General features: G+C 37.1%; 1 protein-coding gene across 4 annotated transcripts in view; it reads right to left on the bottom strand.

The window, feature by feature from the left end:
• Positions 1 to 1,328: 1,328 nt before the first annotated feature.
• Positions 1,329 to 27,401, bottom strand: part of NDFIP2 (Nedd4 family interacting protein 2) — a 58,283-nt gene continuing 32,210 nt past the window's right edge. For 2 of the 4 annotated variants that reach the window (XM_035565209.2, XM_035565212.2), the window contains 4 exons: positions 22,225 to 22,349; positions 19,102 to 19,168; positions 15,151 to 15,256; positions 1,329 to 1,731 (listed from right to left, as the gene is read on the bottom strand). In XM_035565209.2, coding sequence (XP_035421102.1) covers positions 15,153 to 15,256; positions 19,102 to 19,168; positions 22,225 to 22,349 — 296 coding nt within the window. In that variant the 3' untranslated portion in view covers positions 1,329 to 1,731; positions 15,151 to 15,152. Of the gene's footprint in view, positions 1,732 to 11,495; positions 13,294 to 15,150; positions 15,257 to 19,101; positions 19,169 to 22,224; positions 22,350 to 27,401 lie in introns of those variants that run through there. The other 2 variants (XM_035565211.2, XM_035565205.2) reach the window with 1 other exon arrangement.

Raw genomic sequence — 27,401 nt, forward strand, 5'->3', positions numbered from 1 at the left:
CAAGCTCTTTCCAACATGCTGAATTAACCAATATTTGAACTCAAGTTTCAGGCTGAAGACATTTACACAAACCTTGAACTGCATTGTAATCAAAATTTGGCATTTCAAGGCCACTTGTTCAAATGGACGTTAGTCTTGTACCCTTTGTAATTGCTGTAGAAAAACAGCTGGCCTAATATTGGGAAGCAAATTATAACAGCAATTTTTGCTGAGTTGCAAATGGGCCTACAGGGCAGCTCAGTGGAAAACCACTGAAACGCAGAGTGATGCTGAGGACTTGCAATGGACATTTTTATTTCACTTTCTGAGCGCAGCTTCAAGACAAATGTGGATGTTTTTGCCCTTTTCCCTGTGTACAGCATTGAACTATGTGTTTTTAGGTACCTTAGACATGAAAGATGGACTCTGCTTGCAATCACCAAGTGCATCTGGTCTCTTACAAAGCCTATACGTAACTAAAATGGAACAAAGTCCAAGATGTGAAACCCACATGTCTCAGGTGAAACCAGATGGTAATGGATGCTTGCTTATTCTCTTATGTATCCTGTCTCCTTACAACATACATAATGTATACATTCCGGTATGAATATCTTTTAAGTCTGTCAGAGATGGAGAATGAAGCTGTCACCAGTAAAGTCTATGAGCTCCTTTCTGTTAAAGGAAAAGTTACATAATGGAAGTTTACTGGTGATGTTTTCTTTAAAAAGCCTTAGCTAACTGTCTCAGGGACAAACTCTGACCACAGTTCTCCATAGGAGTTAACTCAGGAATATTTTCATAAAAAAACATCTGATTGCACAGACTTGAGCAATATTTCTGTTTTCCAGCATTTATGGGCTATCATATGATGAACTGGATTATTCATTAGAAACTTCTCGTACCATGCCATCTTGCACAGTGTGAAGTCACCTGGGTTTCAGACAATGTATAACGTTGCAACTTCACTTTACCTTTTTCCAACTGCTTTTTGTTAATTATTGTGATCATTTCAGGTTTGGGGATATTTTTCCCCCAGTTCAAATTCTTAGTCCCCTTTCAGGGAACACATAAAGATTAAAGAATATCAACAAGCGATAAATATAATTTCAAGAAATTGTCTTTTCTTTGTAGGGAGAAATTAATCCAATGTTTCCTATGTTTGGAGAAAAAAAAAAAAAAACTCAGACTGTCAGGTGAGGAGAAGGAAGCAGAAATGACCATTATACCCCATCCAGACAGACATCAGGATCTTTCCTTTTAAAGCACGACATGCCAGATCCAACCCCATTTCTTTTTTGGTGCTAGGACTCATTACACCTTTCAAAAGCAGTGAAAGAAAGCACACTGTATGCCACAAATGCTGTTTTATCGCTATGTCAACAATAGCACAGGCCTCAGCATTTAGCAGGAGCTATTTACTTTAGGGCTGAAAAGTCTCTCATCGGCTGGGGCAGACGGTACACAACACCAGTTTCAACACAAGGTGCCTATTTTTTTCTGATGTTGATACAGCAAGGTGCAGAAATGCTGTGTCCAGCTGTTGTCAGCGCTGTATTTTGCTGCTGTCGAGTTCGGTTCAAGCTATTTCTGCCTTGGTCACGTTCCAGCTCGAGGGGACACGGAGGAAAGGGGAGGGTTGCGGCGCAGAAAGCATCAGGAGCTCCATATCAACGCTGTTTGCCAGTCCGGAAAGGAGTTTTGCAAATAGGTCACTCATTAAAAGTTTATAGAGCTGAATTCAGGAAGCCTCCTCTAAGTAGAACAACGGTAATGAAAAAAAAAAAAAGAGAGGTTTTATTGAGCCTTCTGGGTGGGCACAAGCATCAGGCAGAATCCAAAGCCTACATAAAGCATTACCCTTCAGATACTTATCTAGCCCCTCTGTAACGGCCAGTTATTATTCAGCCCTGTGTAAACAGCTCTGAAATCATTTTTGTACACCTTTACAGAAGCCTAAAAGAGGAAAAGTTGACTACAATATTAAACGAGTCACATTTGCTGTGTTTTCTTTTTAACCAAAAAGACTAATTGAGATGGAAAAAAAAATCCAGCTGAAAACCAATCGTACAAGAGAGGCCTCTATTCTTAACTCCTCCTCTTCAAAAGTGAGGGGACCACTTACAAACGTAAAGTGAAGATTATGTGCTAATGTTGGCAGGATTCGAGACCTTACAGCTTGTGAAACTATCTGAACTTGGTCTCTTTGGCTGGGCAGGGCAAGCGTATTCTGTAACACACCTTCCTTTCATAATTGTTCAGATCCAGGGATATTTTCAGAGCTCGCTGCAACTCCCTTCCTTTGTACGGAAACTGGCGTGCCAGAAGATGGGACGCAAAGCCGAGTCAAGGAGCTGGGAGGCACTCCTACATCTTACAGGATGGAAATTAAACATTAACGTGCATCTCCTGCTACCTGCCTGGAATTGATACAGCATTTTAACTTGTCAAGTAACAGGGAGGGCAGGTTTGAGCTTCTGAGTTGTGGTAGGCTCTCCTGTTCCCCAGCAGCCGAAATTAAACACTCTTCAAGTCCTTCAGTTTACAGCACTGCATTTTGAATAATTTCTTATAAGAGACTGAAACATTCAGACCTTTAAATTCTGCTTAGTTTGGAGCAACTGAAGCAGTTTTCTGGAGCTGAGAGAATCTACACAATTTCTTCAACGGTATAGAGGCTTGTTCCAAATTTCTTTGATTGAGCTTGTAGCTAAGTAACTTTGCATCACAATGGAAATAGGTTTTAAGGTTATGTCCACATTGCTAAATGAAAGAGTTGGGGATTGAATGCAAGCACTGGAGCCCTGATCTTCTGCACTGCTGAGCTGTTAGGTCATTCTCTGGCGCTATTTTGGATGCTGTAGCTAGGCTCTCTCCCCATGACCAAACTTGGATGAAGTTCTGGTGAGAAACTGTACTCCAGAAGATGCTCTCAAAAGACAGCATGGCTAAGACTGCACCAGGTCTGAGCCCTCCAAACACTGTCTCAGCAGCCTTTGAACTCTTGAATTCTTCAAAATATTGCAGACCATCTGCTCCACACTAAGAAAGCGCCAGCCTGAAAAGCTGCAGTGTAGGCCGCATTTCAGACACTTTGACTTAAAACACGAATGGAAAAATAACACTTCTGACTTAGGACTCAACGACAGCCAAGGCCAAATGCTGCGGACATATGTAGTGTGGATGCAGCCAGCCCGCTCCAGGTCTGCTGGGTAGCAGTAGGGCAGATGTAAGCCACTCTCCACCATTGGCCATGTATGAAGGATCCCTTTCTGCCGGTGACACTGTTAGCAATATACTAAAAGCTGCAGAAACTCTCTGAAAATTGGTTCAATTTATAGTTCAGGTAGCTCGTATCTTGAAAGTGTTTTCTAGCAGCAGAACAGCATTTGTGGAGCAGGGTTTGTTATTCTACTAATTAAGACTCAGGACTGATGGATCTCTTTTGTGGAAGGAGGACCCAAGAGTCAAATGAAGCCACAGGTCTAAGAGTACTTGGGTGAACTCATGAAATCTCAAAGCCTATCTAAAGTAGTGATTAATCCAGAAATAACAGCTACAAATGCCGTTCATAAACTAGGTAAACATGCTGGGAATATAACAAATTTTGACTGGAGGCTTGCTGCTTGGCACTCTTAACACACCTCACCAGCTTTATCACAAAAACATACAGACCCCACAAGCCATACCAAAAAGGAGCATAACCATGGTAAGCTGTTTCTTTCGTTTCTCTGGTCTTTGTAAAGAACTTGGTCACTCTAATCACAGCAATATACCAAAATACTGGGGAAAGGAGTCCCACAGCTCAATGCCATGTTTTGTGAAAAAAATTCAACATCTGTGTACTTGCTTCATTATGTTCCCTCAGTTCTTGGATCAGAAAAGAGCAAACAGCTGATCCTTATTTACTTGTGAAATAGTCAGTAGGAAAACAGGATTTCACAACGCCCAAACCATTTAATTTGAAACACCACAGACTGAAGCCTACTGCCAAATACAAGGCAGGATCCTGGGGGAACCCAAGGAACTGGCAGCTCTGGAAGTTATAGTATCTTCAGCCACAGGACAGATGTGCCCAAAGGGCAGGAACACTGGAAGCTAGGGTAAATTGCTCAACAGAATGCCAAAGAAAGAAAAAGCCAGTTTCCTATAAATGAGAAACTCTTCAACAAGCTTCAATGTGACCAAAAGCTATTGTTTTCTTAAGAATCTGCGGGGCACATTCTTTAAAAGGTACTGAAAGGTGCAGTTTGCAGTCCAAATACTTTTCAACACTGATTCAGTTGACTCCATTTTTGACAGGAATCTTTGGGTATGGAAAAAACATCATTTGCAGATGAGTCTCTTGATCTGACTGCAGAGTAATCCTTCATGACTAGCTTAGACTAGATGACTAAACTTTTAGGTAAATGAAATTAGATTATGTAAATCCCACTCCAAGTCATTTAGATACTTAAACCTGGAGTTAGTCTAAAACAGTAATCACAGAAGAATACCTAAGTGCCACGTACGGAGCAAGAGGCCTCCTAAAAGCAACAATTTTAGGAACTATTAAGAGAATTTACAGCATCCAGAACTCTGAGCAGTAAGATCCTTGAGGAAGCTGACAGTGAAAAAAGTAGAAGGCCTGCCATCCCTTTTTCAGTGTTGGAAATGTCAGCAATTCATTGGAGACTGAATACTCGTTCTCCCTCTTTACACCTGACAGTTGAGCCGTTTGCATGGCTACTCAGTAATTAAGACATCCTTCCTCGTGCCCCAAAGCCTGGGATTCACGTGCCAGGAGAGAGATCAGAGCTGTGGGGTACTGTGGAAGGAGCCACTGACCGTATCTCTCATGGAAACTAGGTCAATAGTGATCATGACTGAGGATAACGAACCACTGGAACAAACTGTCCAGAGAGTGTGTGAAATCGCTGACCCAGCTGACAAAGTCCTAATGTGGTCTGAACTCAGCACTGGCCTTGCTTCGGACAGGAGCTTGCACTAGGTTACCTTCTGTGCTCCCCTCCAACCTGAATGACTGACTGCCGCAAGTGTGGAGACTGCTGGTCCAAAGGAAAGAAGGTAAGAGGATAACTAACTCTTTAATCTAGCTGTAGCACTCAGTCAGGAGCTGGGATACTCAGGGGATGATGTTTTCCAAACATAGAAATGATCTTGAGAGTAGGAACTCAGCTTCTACCTGTTGTATACCTGAACTATACACCAAAACACAGGTTCCTAAAGGAACTTAAATACCATATACCTCAGCCTGATATTCATTTCTCACTACCATGAAAAAAAAAAAGATCTATTTAATATGGATACTAAAGATATGCTAAAGAGCATGATGCTGATGCTCTGTGGTCAAAAAAGGGTAAGTTTGAGCCTGACCAAATTTGTTTTACCTGAGTTACAGCCATGACACAAGCTGGCTCCACACTGAAATCTCTGCACAGTGTTTCCCACTAGTCCAAATACACAGACAAATTAGAGACTAAGATAGCTCTGAATGCAGCTAGCCTGGGTTCAGAGGACTTACCTCATCAGGATCTGTGACATACAATGGCAGCAATGCCATTTCCAAACTCAAACCTAAATCAGGACTCACAAGCAGTATCGTTGCTGTGACTAAACTGATGAATGCAGAGCTGGCAGCCAAACAAAACCACTGCAGGTGTCAGCCCATGGCATTAATTGATTTATAATGCAGATAAACTACCTCTGGATAGTTGAGAGTTAACTGTTTGGCATTTTTCATTTGAAGGGCAAAACAATTCTGTACTAATTAGGAGCACAAATACTAATGGATTGCATATTATGCGTTTCACAAGCCCCAAATCTGGATTAAATCATACACACTGGCTGTTTAATCACTTTTATAACACAGATGCTGTATAATTAGATGTTTTAAAAAGATGTGGTGCAGGATTGTGCTCAGCACTGCACAATAGTTAACACAGGACTCAGAAAAAAAAAACCAACACTGATTCTACAAGGAAATCAAGAAGCAAAAATCACCGTTATCACTACAATTTACACTTGAGGGCAGAGATGTAGAAGTGGTAAATGGCCTGCTGAAAATTCCAAAACAAACCAAAAGCAAAACTCATTAGATTTTTATTATTATTTTTTAAACACACACCATTTTTTCTCTTGATATCATTACACAAGTGCATACTACTGTATGTGTATAAAATACACATGACCATAAGTATGGAGTCATTATGGGTACAGGCCACAGACACAGCTAAAATTTTACATGCATTGTATATATTGCCCAGCTTTCATCGTTAGAAACACTTACAAAAACTGCAGGAAAGTAACAAACATACAAAAAAACATGCTGTCAGTAAATGTTATCACAAAGCATAACTAAATAATTATTTCTAAATTCTTTGATTTGAAAGCACAAAGCATACAAAGAACATATCTTCTCATTTTCCAAAAATATTCTTTTTATACTACAGAGTCAAAGCTGAAGTATCTTCTTGCATTATGCATTTTCAAGAGAATTGAGGAAGGCAAGAATTATATATCTTGCTCCACACATACTTGTCAGAGTTACCCTGTCTTAAGTGTACTCACTTCACAACATGGCTTTGAAGAGTCTGATCATAGGAGGGGAATTTAAAAAAAAAAAAAAGAGACATTTCTCATAAAATGGAAAGTGCACCAAATTTTAGGTTAATTACTATCATAGGACAGACATCTTTCCTGACTTACAAAATCACCGATTTTCTCTGTTTTTCTGAGTTTCTGTAAAACAGATTATATGCATGTTAACTGTGGGAAGCCTAAATACAAATTTAATTCTAAGAAGATAATTGGAAGGATTCTTTCCTCTGATGAGATTTTATTAATAGTGATGATTTGCAAGACAAGACCTTGCAGAACTGAAGTTAGTTTAGCATGACTGGCATATGGAAAGTGGAAAAACTGAAAGACATTCCCCACACACACCCCTTTTACTTTATTTCTTGTGTATGTCTTCTTGATCAATTTGATTCTTAAATCCTTGATAACTCATTGATCTAGAAAAGATCTTAGTCATTTTTACATTCATATTTCAAAGAATAACCAAATTTCATGGCCCAGCTTTTGAGAACGTTCATCCTTTAGCTGTTACGTCCCCCAAAGAAAAAATTAAATGCAAAAATCAAAAGAAAGCAGGTAAAAAAAAAAATCAATCCAACATGAAAAGTTTAACATGGTGCTTGATTTTTCTTTTCTCACTGAAATCATGTATTATATTAGGCACTATTAGCAAGAATGATTAGTGTTCTGGGTAATATTCCTCCTACAGCTCTTGCTGTAACTGGATAGATAATATTTCTAGTAAGCACCAGTTTGTCTTACAAAGTGCAAATTTTATGAGTAAAATGGTAATTCCTAAGAAGTCAGTCACGAATCATAGTACCCCCTTTGTATCAGGTAGTTACAGAAAGTTCCACGCAAGATTAGGAGCAAATGTTTATGGATATATTGCACCAACCTAAAAGATGTTCAGAAATACGCTTGGAAGAAACTTTTTCCCAATCCCTCAGCTGAACCTTGTGTAGCTACCAATCTAAGTAAAACAGTAAGAAAGCTGCCCAACATCACAAGATTTGTGACAAAATATAAAAGTTGACAACACTGATTTCTTTGTTAATGTAAACCTCGATATTGCGAGAGTTGAAAAGGCTGCATATTCCATGCAGATTGAATAATCAAAGCCAGGGCTGAAGATTACACTCCTCCTGGGAAGGCAGGGAAACAGCCAGAGGCCTTTCCCATAGGGCCAGCTAGGCTAACAGCTGTTGGCCAAGTGCCTTCATGGACAGCCAGATGGGACCTCCTTTATTCTCCTCTGTCCAAGTGGAGGAGGATTTGCTATTCTAGTTGCCTCCAGGAAGCAAAGAAAACCTAAGGACTATTTCACAGATTACGTGGGTACACAAAGCAGCATAGGCACACTGCTGGTCAACTGGGGAGAAAGAGGGTGATGACCGCACATAAGTGTGCTCACATCATGTTGCCAGAAACACCTGCTAAATCAGCTTCTGCAAATGCAGAGTTATAGGTCCAAGTAGTTTCTCTCGCTCCCTTACTCCCTTTGCTGTAAATATGCGCTTAACATGTGAGAAGAGAACACGCAGCAGTCTCAGTTTGAACCGATGACATATCCTGAGCACACTGCATAGCAGCACTCATGATCCCTAAGGAGGAAAAATCAGGTACAGACCTGAGCCAAGCCACATGTAACCGAGTCCAACGTGGCACATCAGTCGGCTTACAGTCAGAATTCACAAACATTTAAGTCTCTTGAATGTTTACGCTTACAATTTTTTAACCAGGGGATTATGCTGTCAGTATTTCTTGTATTTAACGTGTACCCATGTTACAATGAATACCAGCAGAACTGGTATGAGCACTGTGAGTTTCCAACTAGAAAAAAAATTTACTAAAACACAAACTGACTCCTCAGCAGAAAGAGAGCAGCAATTCAGAATTCAGAGTAAAGTAACACTACAACTGACTGCTAGTAATTATTTACAATACAAAATTCTGTTTTTGCTTAACTGCAGTGTCAGACTATCTTCAAAGTAACAACTTTCAAGTTGGATTTGATTTCCAATTCAGGTAAAAAGTAGTAGGATTTGGCTCAATTTCTTTTGCAAAGGTGATCCCCGTTACAGTGGGAAGTGAAATGACAGGCCTGCCTTCAAAAGTTTGTTGTTCTGAGAGGTGCAGAGGTAAAATGATTAAAAAACAATTTCTCATCCTTTAAGACTAAAAGCAGCACAAAGTTTCTATGAAAATTGCAAGAAACAGATTAATTAGCTAATTAGAAGTCACCTAGGGATGCAAAGAACAGACCAACTGAGCAATGACCCCACAGGTGCTCATTCTACAGTTACACAGTGACTAGCATCAGCTTTATTCTACTAACACTTCCAGCAGACTTCACTCAACTAAATACCCAGTCACTGCCAGTGGAAAAATACACCTAAAACTTCAGAATCTAGGAGTGAGTGCTCATCAGCTATGTACAGCTGAAGTAGCCTGACATTATATTCATGCAAGAAGGAGAGGATCTAAGGAAGCCAGCAATGCTACTACAATTACATTAAACTGCAATACTCATTTAATAAGCATGTGCAAGTGAAGTGTATTTTACAGTTATTTTGCTGTTAAACAAATTATACCATCTGTTCCACGTGAAACTGAGCATTTAGAAGTCATGGTACTACACCAACCTAGAAAATGAAGCAGGATGGGCCTCTGTGCAGGCATGCATAGTGATGAATCAATGAACTTCTTGGATTACATTAAGGATATCTCCACAAACATACTGCTTCTTTGACCACAAGAAAAACTGAGAGTGAAGACTACAAGAACACATGTAAAAACAAGGGTAACTGCAACCACCCCTCCATATGAAAAATCCAAAAGATTTTAAACTTTCTCTTTTGAATATATACTTCTCTATTTTCCACAAAAGGAACAATAGCTGGAGACCTGATGATGTTTTTAATACTTAAGTCTCATTGCTTGCAAGTTTCCTAAAGTAGAGAAAAACTTTAGACACTACAACAAAAATCCAGGAAAGCTGACTTTTCTTTCATTTGGAAAGGGTGGGGGAAAAAGGTAAATATATATCAGGAAATGGTTTACAGTAGATCATGTAGACCCTTAAGGAGATAAAGGAAAATATATCTACAACAAATTCTGCCACCCTTCTAATGCCACTTGCACATGCAATACTTACAAATGTTGGATGGTGAAGTTACATATTTCACACATTTTCAGCTATCTGAAAATCATTGATTTTGAAAAGTTAGCTTACCTGTAAAATATGGACTTACAATAATAGAAACTATCATTGCAGTTAATAAAAAAAAAAAAAAAGGAAATTGCTAGGTGGGTTATTTATTAGCTGCAGCCAACATGCAGTAGCATAGCCTTCTGCCTGTCCTTACTGTCCTTTATGTACTTGACAAGTGCATAACGAAATAAGAAAGGACATGAAAGTGGAAAAGATATGCAATGTGGAGAAGATATAGACAATGAAAGTATCCTAGGAAGCTGAGGAAAATGATGCTAACGATCTTGGGATAATGGAAAAGAATAACATATATAGGACATACTGGACTCCGTCATTTCTGGCTAGCTGTGCACAGATGCTAATCCAATTTTAGGATGATTAGAAATGTTTTCCTTATTGAAAGATAACTATTAGCATACCAGATGTTATTCACTTTTCAGAAGTCCAAGAAGCAATGGTAATTTCATTATAGGAATATTTTGTTCAGGTGAATAATGCAAGCAACCACACAAGAGGGACTAATGCAGAGTATTAATGGAAGAACATTCACAAAAGGTGGAAAAGAGATTAAAAGCTTTCTGATATTATGATAGTATGTTACTAAAATCACTTTTCCTCATCTGTTGTCATCATTCAAAGGGAAGGAGGCAGATTCAAAAAGAGTATGGCATTCAAAAAGGTTAAAAGGTGTTGTACAATGAGGATTACACCCACACTCCAGGTGAGTCAGCGAAATGAAAGACTGGAGACAACCTTCTCTCCCCAAGAAGTATAATTTCAGTCATCTGCACAGGAAATGTTAGTGATGGATCGTCTCAGAAGTCTGAGTTCCAGGCTACCTGAATCACATACATGATGTCCATCTTCCCGTGGTGTCCACATCAATAAAAGTAGATGACAAAAGCTAAAGAAATTACATCCAGCCAGTTACTTGAATAAAATGAAGTTTTCTCTCTCCCTCCCCTCCAACTGTTTTTGCCCCATACTTCAAAGCCTTATTTACATTCATACCAAATCTGTTTACAGTCAACTTCACTGTGATACTGAAGCTTTTTTTACCCCAACTAAGACACAAAGCAAAGCTGGCCAGGTGTCTCTAAACCACAGAGCCAGCTGCTCCTAACCAAGCTCACAGGAAATGGCAAGGAAAATATGCAGCATTTGACACATCTGGAATAGATTGCAGAGTCTTTGAAAACTGTGTCCCAATTCCCTTCCTCCTGCTGATGAGATTTCAGGCTACCAAACTGCTGCATCAACTAAAGAGGATTAGATAATGTGTACATTTTTAACCCTACATATTGTTTGTCCAAAGGAGAATTTTTGCAAGCTAGTCCAGCCAAAAAAAAAAAAGACAAAAAAAACAACAACAGAGTATCTGTAGTAAGCTTTCTGTAAAAATGTACTAGAGCAAACCAAAATAAATCAGTCAGAAGACTGCTATTTAATTTAGGAAAATTGATACAGATGGAAAATAGTACTAGCTGACACTGGTAAACATAGAAAAGGAATCAATACTGCATGCTTTGCACAGTTGCATTAACTCATCAAAAGAAATGTTCTTACAGTATGTTGCCATACAGCATGAGATGAAAAGGAGAAGAGCAGAGAAGAGATTAGTACTTATTTTGCCAACTAATTTGTCTGTAATGCCAGAAGTACTGCAGTGTGCTATTTTCGATGTGAAACCTACCTCCACCCCCAAAACAAAAAGCCTAAGTCTTAATTAGCAAAACAAAGCAATGTTTTATTATCTCCGTTTCTTTTTCATAAGGACAATGAACGCAAAAGAACACAGAAACAAACAGCTAAGTTTAGAAGGAACTTCCAATCAGATATTGAAGATAATACTTAATTTTATTTTCCATAAAAAGCTGGGAAGTGAAGGTGCCCCTAAAGTTTTAGTCACTTTCAGTACCTCTGAAAGTTTAAGAAAATGAATAATGTAACCAGTTTACATATGCATTTTTAATATTCATTATAGATACAAAATTGAATACAGCACTAGCTTAAAACAACATAAACCTCATTATTCTTAATGTTAGTAATAAAAGGCAAAATTCTAATACAAAAAGAAAAACTGGAGGAAAGTATTTGTAATTTTTCCCCAAAGGTGCAACCAATGTATTTTGCAACTGAGATTCCAGTTGTACAAAGGACTGAGAGATGTGTTCTCCTACTTAGGTAGAAGCATAAACCATTAAACATTAAAGGAAATCAAATGTGCATGAACACTAGAGAGTACCCCTTAAAGAGATGATATTTATAGGAAAGTAATGGTATAACTTAAATGAATACTGAGAGAAGTGCAACACACTTTTTCCAATTTCAGAGCTTTAAAAGTAAGATTTCCTTCATAGATTATTTCCAAGGTTTAGCTTAAATTAGTTTATTCTTATGAGATAGAGTATTTATTCTAAGCAAGCATTATAAGACAGCTTTTTTTTTTTTTTATTATACCCTAAGAGTGGATGTTGAGTTTTTACTGAACTCAAGAATTCTTAAACAGAGCCACTGTTATAAGTCAGGGGATACATTTGCAATACTCTGTTTCAGGAACAAAGGTGCACACATAAGGTTCCAACTGCATAACCAAGGGCTACAGATGCAAGGCTGCCCATCCCTGCTAACATGAACTCCATCTTTTAATGGGATCGTGCATAAGAATAAGGGCTTTCAGGATCAAGCCCAAAAGAGATAATAAAAATCCATGCGAGGAAAGTTGTGACAAGACAAACAATTCAATGCTTTTACCTCCAAAATTACATCTAACAGTAATTATACCCTTAATAGCCAAATTAACAAGAAAATATGTAGTCATATGAAGATTAAACATAATTTGGAGAACATGCTGTTGCAAAATATATTTTGCTGTAATTCCTAAGAAGCAACTCAAACAGTAATTTATGCAGAATTATTTACAGGGGACTCAACATGGAGCATCAGCTTTAAGTAAAACAGTATACTGGTTTGAATTTGATAAAATATTAATGAGTACAAATTTGTGACACCAAGGAACGTTGGGTTTTAGTAAACTTAACAAAAAAGTTCTACATAATTATATAATTAGATGAATCTAAAATATAGAAAAAGCTGCCTGAACTGGTTAATCTGAATCATTTAATGCATTTCATTTTACTCAAACTTCAGGTCAACAAGTCAGTGGTACACACGTGCTGTGAAACAAGTTACCACTTACATCCATCAGATACAACAATCACAGATTAACCAAGTCTGACTGTACCTAATCTATACTACCAGATGGTTTGTTCTTACTTCAAAATTATCTTTTTAATAAGCACATATGCAAATGTGCTGAAACAAAAGGCAGCAATTATAAATATTTACTAGAATGACCACAGCGGGCACTTGAGCATAAATCATCCTGTCATTCATTTTTGAAGCTGTATCTTCACTAATTTGTCTTCTGTTTTTAGTAGTCTTCTACTCTATTAACTTGGAGGGTTACAGATCATCTGGAAATTTCACACTGGTATAGGAAAGGAATGTCTGTTCGATGCAGTCTGAAGATAAAGAAAGAATCGTACTTCAGTTCATTGGAGTGATTAACCATAAAGCAACACTACTAAATGATGTTAAATGTAGAAGCAGCAAAGAACAGCCTTCCCCCACCCATGTTAGGATGGCACAAAAAGTGAAAACTCACTATTATTTTGTCAAAGCTACGTTTCCTAACAACACCTCAGAATATTTTATGATTTTAGAGTTAACATTTGTTATTTATTAAGAGTAATAGACATTGTGCAGGAAGTTAACAGGCTACTTAAGAAAAAGGCCATTGAAGTGTGATAGCAATTAATTTGAACTTGTTTCAATACTTAAGACACTTCAACAAATAGTATTTAGGTATCCAGCTCTCTAAGAAAACTCCATACCCTTACCAACTCATACATCCTGGTGGTGAGAAATGCTTATAGCTAAAAGAAGCCACTGAATTCAGATAGGACAATTCATTAACATTACTCAATACTGAGTAAGGCCTTAGTGTTTTGCCCTAAAACAGATTTTAAACAGCAGGAGAATAAAGAATCACAGACCATGTTTTCTACACTCTCCTTATTCTCTACAAGGTACAATTTTCAAATACTGCTCAGTCCTAATGATATTTTTTAAAGTGTTTTTACACTTCATTATACTGAAAGCTAATGGATATACAGATGTTTTCACAGAGTGTCTACTCTACGAATTTCAGCATTCTGAAAGGGTTACCATATTACTAAGAAAGTGAGAGACGTTACTCTTACAAAAAGGAAATGCTGCCATACAGGTGCCATTTTAGGTTGACTACTAAAATGCAATATATTATTATTTAAGTTCAACTTACCGCATAGCTTTGACAAAATGACACATTAAAAATAAATGTCACAATGATGTTAACAGGGTCATTCCATGATCAAGAACAATTACTTATTACTGTTTTTATATGTATATCACTGTCTTATATAAAAAGAATAATCTTTTCTAGGCAAACACCATTTCAGCTTTTTTCAGACTTCCAACAATGTGTTGCTGGCTACCTCATATTGATCCTGTGTCCAATCTTGCAAAAAGTTAAGAAAGTCTGCTTTATTACAAACAACACTGCTTCACAGTTAAGTCAAAAGACAGCATTTAAAACATTTTAGGTAAACTGCAGAACAGTGAAGATGCTACAGTACTTATTTCTGGATTTAAATTTAACTCATCGTGCAGTTTAGGTAAAAAGTTAAACACAAATGGAGACCTCTAGTTTAAGATACATAGAAGTCCAATAGGTCCACCTAATGGATAAAGCACATTTTAAAAAAAAGAGTGGATATGTGCCAGACTGATTAGTCAGCTACCTGAAAGGATATATAAAGCACATTGTTGCATACACAATAATCATCCTTGTACAAGACTATCTTAAGCCAGTCATGTAAAGAGAGGCAATACTTATCTACTGTTTGCATGTTCAGACCCATGTCAATCAGATTTAACATGCAGGCAGATTAGTGCTTCCTAGCACACTGACAACAGGTTGACTATTAAAGCCAGTTTTCCTACAAAAAGTACAGTGTCCTGAGAGGATTCTTGCATAGGATAAACAACCAGTTCTGCTTTGTTTTTGTTACTGAACATTAGTTCCAGGGAGGACTAGGGGCAGCAGTGAGGACACATTGTTTATTTTCAAATTTAATGATTTCAAGAGTCTTAAGATATTTTCAAGTATATGTAGAACATATGCAACATTCATGACAGATGTTGAAAAATCATGCAACAGCAAGATGTTCTTGACATGTGACTGAAGTTTGATTTTTTTTTTCCTTAATTGAAAGTATTGTATTCTTCTCAGTTTGCCTGGGAGAGAGAATCTTATCTCAATACTAAAAATTGCTTACCTTTAGTACAAGAAAAAAAATCTTGTTCTGTGAGCAGCTGCCATGCTTTCAGACATATTTCTGACTTTAAGATAATTGACAAAGCCTCGAAAGAACAGGAGAAGTCCTGAAAGTGTAGAAAATGCACAAAATTAATTATATCAACCTAAAGTATCCTACAAATTCTTAAGATTATTAAAAAAATTCAGATTTTATAAAAACAGTGAGATCTTTACGCACTCACAAATTTAACAAGCAAGTCTTCCACTTTGATCTTGCGTGATATAAGAATATATCGTTATGGAAGGCTTTTCTGAAATTTTACACGCATTCTGAGTTCACGTATCATCTGCTAAAAAGACTACATGAAAAAAACTTAAAGGAAAAAAAAGAAAAAAGAAATACGTTCCACATTATCTCCAAACATACTTTGGAAATGTTTAAGATTAAAAATGTACTGCTAGTCAACAGAAAAGAAGAAACAAGTCAGTACAAATTGTTCTAGCAACAAGCCAATAATAAATTGTAGGAGATTACGGTTTGAGATTTAACCATCCAGAAATATGCACCTGACCAAGAGGAGAAAGAACAGCAGTTAGTTCGAAGAAAGTTACTCAATGTGTGTTATGATTTCTTTGTCAACTGCACAATTTAAATTATTTTTAAATGTTTAAATTTAGCCACATTTGAAAGAATCTCTCTGCTCTAATAATAAGAGCAAGAGATAAAGAACCATCACACAATTTACAGATGCAACAGTGGAAATAACTAACATATGGGTTTTTTTTGTTTTTTTTTTTTTGTTTGTTTGTTTATTTGTTTTTTGTTTGTTTTTTTTTTTAAACCAACACAGATTCACACGCTGGACACGTCAGCAAACAAACCCAGAAAAACACACTGTTGTACAGTGAACACAGCTCTTTGCTCCATTCTCTGTTAATGAAACTCCAACAGATTATTTTACCTTTGTTGGATTCTCCCTGATCCAACAGATGAATTTGCCCAAAATGTTGGGGTTGAAATCTGAATTATACATATAGCAGAGAAGCAGAAATCTGGAGAACAATTCATCCTAGAATAGGTTGTACTCTCTAAGCAGGCCCCTGTTTTTTTCTCCACAGTTGGGTAAGGGCCTACTGCCAGTGGTTCAGACAGAGAAAAACAATTTTTAAAGGTTCAGGGCAGAGCAGATGAAGAAACTTCAGTGTTTCCCCTAACTATAAATGTCATGCTATCCATTTGAGAGGTCATTTTTCATTTTGACATGCATCAAAAAATATGGTATTATCAAATATTTTCAAAGTTTATGGAAAAAAGAGACCGTCAACATTTTATTTATTATTTTTTTTTTATCATCTAAGATTGAGATGTTGGTACATTAAATCCTTGTACTTTCTTACAGTGCATCTGGTGCTTGCTCATAAGACAACACTGGATAAGATCAATACTCAGTTGAGTTGAATCCACTGGGAAAAGTCTTTGGTTAGTTTAGCTATTCACCTTTGTGTTTAAAAAGCAAGCTGACCACAAACAGAAAACTAAGTTTATCATAAATACATCGGAACTAGATAACCCAATTCCACGTGTAGAATTATTATACAGGGATTGGGTTCATTTATATGTTTAAATGAACATGTAGGTTCCTTTAAGATATATACACATATATACTGAGATTCCAAAAGTTCAAATAAAAATCCAAACAAAAGTTAACAAATTTAGCAAAGGATTACATCCTGTTCTCTTACATCTTAATAAACAATCTCTATGGTTACACTGATATTTTGCTACGTGATGCACTTTTTCTTCCTGCTGTCCCTGCTGAGACCCTGACTGTTTCCTATGCTCATTTATTTTGTAAAATAAAAATTGGCAAGCAAAAAGCATTTACTTTTTTTGCTTCTTTAAACCCAGGCCTCCATAGGACACACACCCAAGAAGAAAAAAACCTACCCAGAGAATGCTCTGCTAACTTTGATCTAAGACAGATACATTTCTGTGATTAAGGTGAATTTTGCATGGAGAAGAATGTAGTAGGATCTGGATCAAAAGTCTTCTACCAAAGCTGCCACCCAGACATTACCAGAGATAGTCCTACATTCAACTAAAAAGCAGCTGAAACAGCAAAAGGTGGACAGGAAGATTTTAAGGTGCCTGAAAGCATATTTTCTGTATTACACATGCTGGGAAAACAGCCCAAGTTCAACCCATACTTTTATATTCCGCTGTTTAACGGAGGAGGGGGAAAAAAAAAATACACCACAGAAAAAAAAAACACTTTCCATTGTGTTCCTCAAAAAGAAACATTGGCTAACATTTAAATTTAAAAATGAAAATTGTCTCTCTCTCCAATTTGTTCACTGTGCATGACAGGTCTTTGGAAGTAGACCATTTCACTTTTCCATGAAGCGTGAGCAAATTTTTCCAGACTTTAAATAAAGTAAAGGGAACATAAACAGATAGGTGAACACCAGAATAGAGAAAAAGATAGCAATACATGGGCTCAAGTATGTCAAAGGATCATCCAAAAGAAAGGCTCCAGTTTATTCACTTTGAAAGAGACACAGGATATACTACTTAACTTTCCAATCAGAACATGCTATCTGAAACAATGAAATACAGATTTGGTTGGCAGAACTCCCATGACTTGATAATAGTCCTTCATTTCCTATTAAGTAGGTCTATTGGGGTAAATTCTTCTGTAGTGTTCCAAAATGCTGTTGGCCTATGTCATGCAAAACATTTGTAAAACAAGGGAATGCTAACTGCTGGATACACACAGTGCCTTTTATTGCAAACTTTGTGAGTTTAAGAAAAAAGTCTTCTAACAGTTCAGGCTGAAAATAAGGCTTTCCTAAATCTAAGTGATCTGACTTCCGAATGTGAGAAGTGCTGTGAAAGACTAGTAAAAAGAACTACAAATGCACAACTTTTTCTATATGCCTCAAGTAGCCAAGTATACAACAGTAGACCAAGCTATTAAGAAATCTGATGAATACTCTTAAATTGTATTGAAAGAAGGATATGGAAAACTTTTTTTTTTAATTAAGGATTTTTGGCATTTATTGTGAAACAAATCAGAAGCAGTCAGGATCTCTCTCTCTTTCAAAAAAAAAATTACCTAACATTTTACTCCAACATTTGCTGTTAGCCCTCAGTTGAACTGACTCAAAGGGAAGACTGCCACCTACTGCATCATCAGCAGCTTACTATGCTTCCAGAGCAAGAAAATAAAATGGATAGTAGCATTCACTCCTGTAAAAACATATCACTCCAGACTTCAAATTCAAATCACAAAATCCATAGTAAGAAAAAAATTATAATGATTGGTGTTTGGAATATCAAAATTAAAAACAAAGGCAGAACTTGATGTGTATAAAACTTTGAACACAGGCAGGCAGACCTCTTCAGAAAAAGCTAACGTCATGGAAGCACTGTGATCAGCAAGCATGAAGCCATTCTCTTGTCTGACTGAGTAACTACTGATGCAGCATGCATTTCAAAGGAGTAGAAAAGGACATTTCATGACCTGTGTACAAGACAACTGACTCCACCTTCCTAGGATCAGTCACATTTCATAAAATTTAAAACTTGACATACAAGCATATATATGTAAGTACCTGGTATCACTTTCACTGCGTTCTCTGCATAAAGCCTAGAGGTTTTGTTACACAATTCTGCACCCTTAGATGAGCATGAGCAGATTAAAAAGCACAAGCTACAAGTCTCAGGTATGTACGTAATTACAAATGTAGAATAACATTTTGAGTTGAAAGTTATTTGAATAGTCTGCACTCCACACTGTAACACTATGGTAATAACCTGGTGTACACTACAGAAGTAAGAACAGTATACAAAACTATCAACAGCAAAAGAAAAACATAGAGCTAAACATGTTACAGAACTCTAGCTACAAGGACATGATATATCTTTAAGTACTTCATCAAAACAGAAATGTTTTCCATTGCCACTTACCAAGTACGAGGAATATCCACCAAAGCCAGTACTGTCCATTGAAATATCCAGTAAAGTAATCTGAAAACTGGAATTCATACACAAGGCTTAGCTGTAGCAAGAAAGATGACTAAGACACATTTAATGCTTTATGCAAATACAGGAAGTTGAGGAAAAATGAAATTTAAAGAAAAATACTGTATTCTCCTAAAATAGAAAACTGGTATTTGTGCCATAGTTTAACATACAAATAACACATCCAGTATCAGGTGGTCTTTGGCAAAGTTATTTCAAAAGCTCTAAAATATATATATGCATGTATATATACATGTATATGTTGCATATATTACTTGCCAGAATCATCTGACATTTTCTATTATAATGAATCACCACTGTCAATTTCCTACCCCCCCCCCCCCCCCAATGCCTGCCGTCCTGAACACATTAGGGCAGCCTGCTGCTTTAGATATTAACACCAAAAGCCACATTAGTTTAATCTTATCAGACAGGGATGTTCTGCTGACCCCTCAAAAGAAGAGCTTTTGACCTTCTGTATACCCCCTACTGTTAATCGCTGCCAAGAATACCAGCCCCATAAAGACCCCCAACTCATTAAAGTCTTTTCATTTTCAAACCAGCATTCAGTTCCCAGCAGTGAGCTGAACGCAACTAAATGAACCTTGAAGAGGCATTTCAACTGTTCCTGTTAGTGACCATGGTAGACAGTTTTGTCCTCTCTGATGTGGGAGGCAGCTGGAAGGCAGGGTGTGATAGTATTGGAGACAGGTATTTTTGCCTTTACCCGACTCCAGACTGCATGCTTCACTGATAAAAAAGGCTAATCAAATGTCTCCAAAACTCACACAAGAAGTAGGAATGAAGAGATGTGTGAAAAGTTGCCAGAAGGAAAAAAAGAACCTTTTTAGTAGCTCTGCACACTTTTCATACACTTCCCATCCTACTGTCATTCAGTAAGTTTACTACATCCTGCAACAGCACATCCTATTTGTCATTTCCAGTGCATTTCTGTAGTTATCAACCAAGAAATCAAGTAATTCAGGCATTATTTTCTCTAAAATAACCAGAGATGATACTGGGCAACATATTCAACCAAATAAAAATCAGAGCTGTTAAAAGGGTTTTTCGAAAAAGGGTTGAGGGGTTTTTGTTCCCCTCAAGTAACTATGCATTGAGATTCACGTTTTCTACAAAATAAAGCCAGATCAACTGAATTTTTTTAAAGGCTCAATAAAAAAAAAAAGGTAAAGAAACAGAATTGCCAAATTGAATTAAAAGAACAATTTACATTATCACTATATAAATACTAGCATATCTATTATTCAGCAGACTAAACATTTTGTATTTTGACAGTTCATTAAAAGACCAAATGAATATTCAACTCCAAGAAAGTTCACTGCATTATGAATCCCACTTCACCTGATAGTCAATATTGTAAATTTTCTTAAGCATGTTTTTTTTTTTTAAACTTACAATTTCATTTAATTGGAAAGAAGATTTATTAAAACCACTAACCAACTAACTACTGGCCTAACATGCATTACTCCCACGTTTTTAAGCAAAAGAAATCATTGCTGCAGAATTTACTGAACCACAAATCTGTGCTTTTGTTTCCTAAAAAAAAAACCAACACTATTTTTTCTGGATATAAAAAGTGATACAGAGAAAGCATATGTAAACTAGAACTGTTTAGACACTATATAGTGTCTACTACAGTACTATTGAGCCTGAGTGAGAAAGTTCAGTACAAGCTTTCTGAAAAGTTTGAAGCAAAGGAAATACAATATTGTGTACAAATGCACACTTGCATGTCACCATTAAAACAAAATTGTTGGCATATATCCTATGTGCTTCTGTTATTTTCTCCAGAAGAGGATACAGCACAGGAGGTTTATTATCTTGACTATGAAAAAAGCAGCCCCGAGGTCTTGGAACTGGTCAGCTCTAATATTTTGAGACTAGTAACAGACTATACACAAGATTTTAAATGCAGGCCAAAACTCAGTAATTCCTTAAAGAAGTTTAGCATGTATTCATTTTAGTAGTTGTTATGAGCACATTCTCAAGTAGACAGGAATAATAAAACTGACACAATGAGCAAGTTCTGCCCTCTGTTTAGTATGCCTCAAGGGAAGTTCAAAATAGCCCCAATGGATACACAGTTGAAAAATTCATGTCTTCACGCCCATTGAGATAAACTCCATTCCAAACTCCAAATTCCAACTAATTACACCAGAACTGCATCTGATCTGGTAGGATTCCTCTGCCTTGGGGAAGCAAAAAAGTACCTCTCAGCTGTAAGAAGGATGCAGGATGTGTGCCATAAGGACCAGGTAATCTCTCCTCTCTACAATCCTTGCACTAATTGTACTAACAGCCAATCAAGTTAGATTACTAGCACATACAGAAAAAAAAAATCAGAGTTGGCATGGCATAAAAGATTACTAATAACCAAAGATCCTTCTCTTTGTTAGATAGGATGAGATTTTAACGTTGTGTCTCAGAGATGTGTAGAACTCAAGTTCAGAAAGAATTACCAAGTTTCACCTAGCATCCATTTAGTCAGCTAAGGAACTTCCACTTAGCTAACATACCTTTCCAAAAACCATCTGGTCTCACACTAAAAGCATCAAGAAATTGAGTATCTGAGCTGGTAAAAATGCGACCACATATTTGATTTTGACTCAATTTAGTATGTATGTGCTTTTCTTTTCCCCTGTAAGATACAAGTGAGAAATGTTTTTGTTTGCTTTTTTTTTTTTCCCTGATAGACTGCGCCACCATTTATGTTTTTCTTTTAGAACACTTTCTGAGTAATATGAATGACACTTCTGGTACTTGCTCCACTTCTGCATGCTTTTTAAATACTAAGAATGAGTCACTCCATTTATCTTAGCTGGAAGATCAACACAAAATGATAAATGAGATAAAGACAGATTCAGTTTCATTCTTAGTAAACACGTATGAAAATATAGTAAGTAAATTCCCTACTAAAGTGGAGGTTAGAGAAAGTTCTACTCACTCCGTTAAGTGCAGAATTTAATATACTTATTTTTAATTCTTTTACTATAGATGCTTGGGTAAATTATTATGGCTTGGTTCTACAAGCAGAATCAAGAAACATACCCGTACAATGAGAATCCATTTGATCAGGGAGAGACCAAATCCACAGATTGCGCCATACCTTCCAGCTATGGTATTTGTTATACAGAAGGATAAACAAAATCCAATCCAGTTGAAAATAAATGCCACTATAAAATAAAAGAAACAGTAGCTTCTGTTAATCTGCATAGCTAAGAAAACAGACTTAACGTTAATTTCACTTATAAACTAATAAGGTTATACACTAATAAGGCTATAAACTAATAAGGCTTACACAGTCAGTAGGAGTTCCCTTCCAGTAACTCAAGATTTCAGAGATTTACTTTGAACCTAGACATTCCCAATGGTATAGTTACTTAATAATAAAGCAAATGATAAACAGGCTGTAACCTATCACTTTAAACAACAGAACATTCCAACACAGAGGAAAGTATTACTTTGCTACAGAAATCTGACCAAATGACACTAGACAAGTAAGGTAAATGCAAACAGAGGAGTATAGCATACAAATCTGGATTAAAACAAAAAATAAACCTTGCTACACTCTTATAACCAAAACCAGAGTTATATGCACACAAATGCATGCGTTAAGGCTGCATATTCAGCTTTATCCAGTTTGGATAAAACAGAATAAAGTATCTGATCTTGCTCTTTAAACACAGTATAGAGATGAAGATAAATTGAGAAGCTGATGTTTCATTGGTTACTGTCTTCTCTTTTAGATCTATGTCCAAGCCCACAAATGCAAAATTCAATCAGTCTGTAAAACTGAAGTGGAACTGTAAAGAAACTGATGTTCCAAAAGAAATTTTGGAAGACTTCGCATCATCGCCACAGTCATTTTGTACAAGCAAGAAAACATCTTGCCTAGGGTAGTGATGAGAAAACTTACTTTTATGATAATTACAAATCTTCAAAACAAACAAAAACCTTGAACAAATGCTAATAAAAAATAGAGTAAGCATTTAATTACATAACAGCTACAGAACAGCATGTTCACAATCCTAACGCCTAGCTTTCCAAAATAGAAAAGCATTTACATTTGAGAAAGCTTGGATACACTGTTCTGAATGCAGGATTTTCCTTGTTTAAGCAAGCTCTCTGAATTCAACATACTTTTAAGAGTAACCAATTTTGGAAGCTAGTTCTTCGGCATGTGTCTGTTCCTGCCTCAGCATAACAAGCTACTGCTCTGTCCCGTCCTCCCTATTACTCAAGCTGCAAAGGGTGACTGATCATGGCTCCACTGATAGGCATGCCAAAGAGGACAAAAGACAGACAAGTCTCTAATGGACTACAGGAATCCCCAGAATACTTACAATTGTAATGTATGCATAAAAAGATAAGGATTTAAAGTACCTAACAGCTATTTTCGCACATAATAAAAAAAAATAATTTCCCAATCAAAGTATATGAAGGGAAGAAAAGTTCTTTCGTTTCTTATAACAAAATTTAAACACATAACAATTTTATCCTCCTTTCAAATTAACCTAGACAAATATTCAAAATAGAATCCACAGTCACTGGATGAGTATTAGAAAGATATTTAAGCTTACGTTATTTGCCCAACTCTTAAAAGACAAGTAATCATCTTCCAGCACAGTTCACAAGAGTTTCCCACCCCCAACTCAGCGTGCTGTTCCATCAAGTTACAAACTGACAATGAAAATAGGAGAGAAAAAAACATATAAAAGTTGTAAACTACCCAAGTTCACACATTCTAAAAAAATGAACTATAAATACTGAGATTTGTTTTCTGTATAAGTTTCAGTCCATTTCTAGAAAAATTCTGCAATGAGGATCTAATCAAAAATCCATGTCTTCAGCAATATGAGAAAATCATTACTTCTACCTCTGTAAAACCCAAGCAGCACCTTAGGGAGCTTCCCCCAATATTTCCTTAGCATTGCATCACCTTAACAAATGCTAAAGTCAACGTGTTTTCAATATTTCCCATTGCTTTTTTTCCCCTCCCTTGTGTCCTATCTCTACCTCTAAAATCATCTTTATTGTCTCATTCTGTTTAAAAAATAATAATTCTGTCCTTGCAGAAATGTATCTGCAGCTTCTGATCAGACTGCAACAAATTATTTTTTTAAAATCTATATTCAAACTCTCTACATCAAGATTAGGCTCATTTATCTATCTTCTTCCATCATAGTTTCCATGTATATCCTCTGTCAGTGATGCAAATTCTCTGAGTTTTGTGGCCTACACTGCATCTGGAAAGAGTTACTAAAGTAAATTTATGTAAAATTTCTGTCTCACATAATTACTCCAATAAAAGCTGTCTACATCTTTCATCTCCGTATTGCCGTTGATAAACCATAGCATGAGTTCCCCACCACACCAACAGAGAAAATAGAATAAGGAGAGACTAATGGAACGAAGTATCTACTGCCTTCTCTGTCTGCAAGATGGAGACTAATAAATTGTGCAAGCTTCTTATTGCAACAAATGCAACCGTCTGTATTCTGCAACAAAAAGTGTTTCTGAGGTTGAAAATTAGGAGAAATTTCTTCTCAGAAAGAGTGGTCAGGCACTGGAACAGGTTGCCCAGGGAGGTGTCACCGTCCCTGGGGGTGTTTAAGGGAAGGTTAGACTTGGTGCTTAGTGACATGGTTAGCGGGTGACATTGGTGGAAAGGTGATGGTTGGACCAGATGATCTTGGAGGTCCTTTCCAACCTTAATAATTTTAAAATCCTGTCCCAGAGATGACTAACATTTGGACTCATAATTGAGTTCAACTTTCTACTACTGGCCTCTTCCCTTTAATAAATTTAAGACAGAAGCTGCTTTTCAAGAGGAAGACGGATAAACTAAAGATTTTTTTTTTCTCCAGTAAAGAGTCTTCTTGATATCTTGTAGTGCTTACAACATTTTATTTCTTTCTGATTTATAGTGCAAAAAAAACAGTTGAAATACAAAATGTAGGATGTTCTAAATGTTACATAAGTCTCAGAATTTGACACTTCAAACAAGGTCATCCATAAGCTATTTGAAAAACCAAAGCCCTCTTCTGAGGGGCAGTGGTCAGCATATGATTTTTGATATCAAAAATCAAAAAAAAAAAAATCAAGTGTTTTATCCATCTGCACTTCCAAGAAAAATGGAGTAACACTATCCAACTTGGTGTTGACAAACAACCTTACATCCATTGGTATTTTTTATACTCTAATAGATATAGGGCAAGGCAGAGATTATGTATGATGCAGTATACTTTGCCATTACTATTTTACTAATCCATCAAGAGAGTACCACCTCTTTCAAAAAAAAAAGTTTTTTGTGTGTGTAAAAAGTTGCTATCGTTTTTATAAGCTCCCTTTAAGTACTGAAAGGCTGTAATGATGTCTCCTAAAGCCTTCTCTTCTCCAGTCTGAACATTCCCAGCTCCCCCAGCCTTTCTTCACAGGAAAGGTGCTCCAGCCCTCTCATCACCTTTGTAGTCCTCTTCTGGACCCGCTCGAACAGACCTACATCCTTCTGGTGCTGGGGGCCCCAGACCTGGACACAGCACTCCAAGTGGGGCCTCACAAGGGCAGAGTAGAGGGGGACAATCATCTCCCTAAACCTGCTGGCCATGCCTCTGCTGATGCAGCCCAGGATGCAGTTGGCTTTCTGGGCTGCAAGCGCACACTGCTGGCTCACGTCGAGCTTTTCGTCCACTGGAACCCCAAGTCTTTCTCTGCAGGGCTACTCTCAGCGAGTTCTTCTCCCAGTCTGTACTCATGTCTGGGATTGCCCCTATCAAGGTGCAACACCTTGCACTTGGCCTTGTTGAACCTCATTAGGTTCACATGGGCACACTTCTCAAGGTTGTCCAGTTCCCTTTAGATGGCATCCCTTCCTTCTCTTGTATCTACTGCACTACTCAGTTTGGTGTCATCTGCAAAATTGCTGAGGGTGCACTCAATCCCACTGACCGTGTCACTGGCAAAGATATTAAACAGCACCAGTCCCAATACTGTTACATCCTTTCATTCTATTCCCACAATTTAGAGTAAACATAGAAAACTGAGTTTTTCAATCTCGTGTACATATTGCAATACATCAGAAGATACAACAGTAGTGACAAGCATACTATTACAAATCTACTTCTTCAATGTTCTTTTCACCTCACTTGCTGATCTTTTCCACTTAGCTTTCCACAGCTTCACATTAATCACTTGTCTTAAGTTTACTAGCTTCTTTTCATGATACTAAACATAGAACTGGTCTGAAACCACATGCTGGTTCCAAATTTTAAGCACAGGTCAAGTCTGTGACACTATTAAAATGGCAACTATATACACAAAATGAAACCATGCTCAATTATGTCCTTTATTCCCTGCTTTGTCTGTCCAAATAGTTGTGTTTTTTTTTCCTTAAATATACGGCAAACACCAAAAGATCTTAAAGTTTCATACCTTGCCTAGGTTTACTAAACATACAGTAATAAATAATAGTTTTCATGCACCACTAAAAATGTTCTTCCCACTTCTGCATAGAATTTATTTTATTCCTGAACTGGTATAGATTTTTCCCCCTTCCTGATGGCCTCACCTTAAGTTTGCTGATGATCAGTGACAGCATTTGCTACCAGCCTCTTTTTTTTTTTCCGACTCAGTGATGAACATTCAAAAACTTCCCTAGGCAGTTTATCTTTAGTACTTCATTACCCACGTTGGTAAATGTCTCTTAATGCCCAATTGGAAGCTTCCTCATTCCAATTATTTTGTATTACATCCAATGCATACGTAGAAACCACAGAAGTCAATTTCTTTCTGCATAAAGAAAGAAGTTTGGTGATTGTGTGCAAAGGTCAGCCAGGCTCCCCGACGATCAGAGGGAAACAAGCACAATTCCTTTATCTCCTTCCAACATCTGCTATTTCAGTCAAATGACTTTCCCTTAGTTTCTCTTGCATGACTAAGGGAAACCCGCATAGCATTAATACATGCACAAAGTCAGGTTTCCTAAATTCACACAAAGGAATTGTCCCACTGGCAATTTAGACCATGCTTACCATTTCTCAGGAAGCATACAACAGGAGGCTGTGCTAATCTGGGGCCTGTGCTACAATTCTGCCTCCCAACTTATGCCTGCTTGCAATGCCCCAGGTAGATATCCTAGCTTGTATGCAATTTATTGATCATTTGAAGCATCTACTAGGTTTGAAAACAGCGTGAACATTAATTTCTGAACCTCTGTTATGGGTGTC

This window comes from Cygnus atratus, chromosome 1 (genome assembly GCF_013377495.2).
Source record: "Cygnus atratus isolate AKBS03 ecotype Queensland, Australia chromosome 1, CAtr_DNAZoo_HiC_assembly, whole genome shotgun sequence".
Lineage (NCBI taxonomy): Eukaryota > Metazoa > Chordata > Aves > Anseriformes > Anatidae > Cygnus > Cygnus atratus.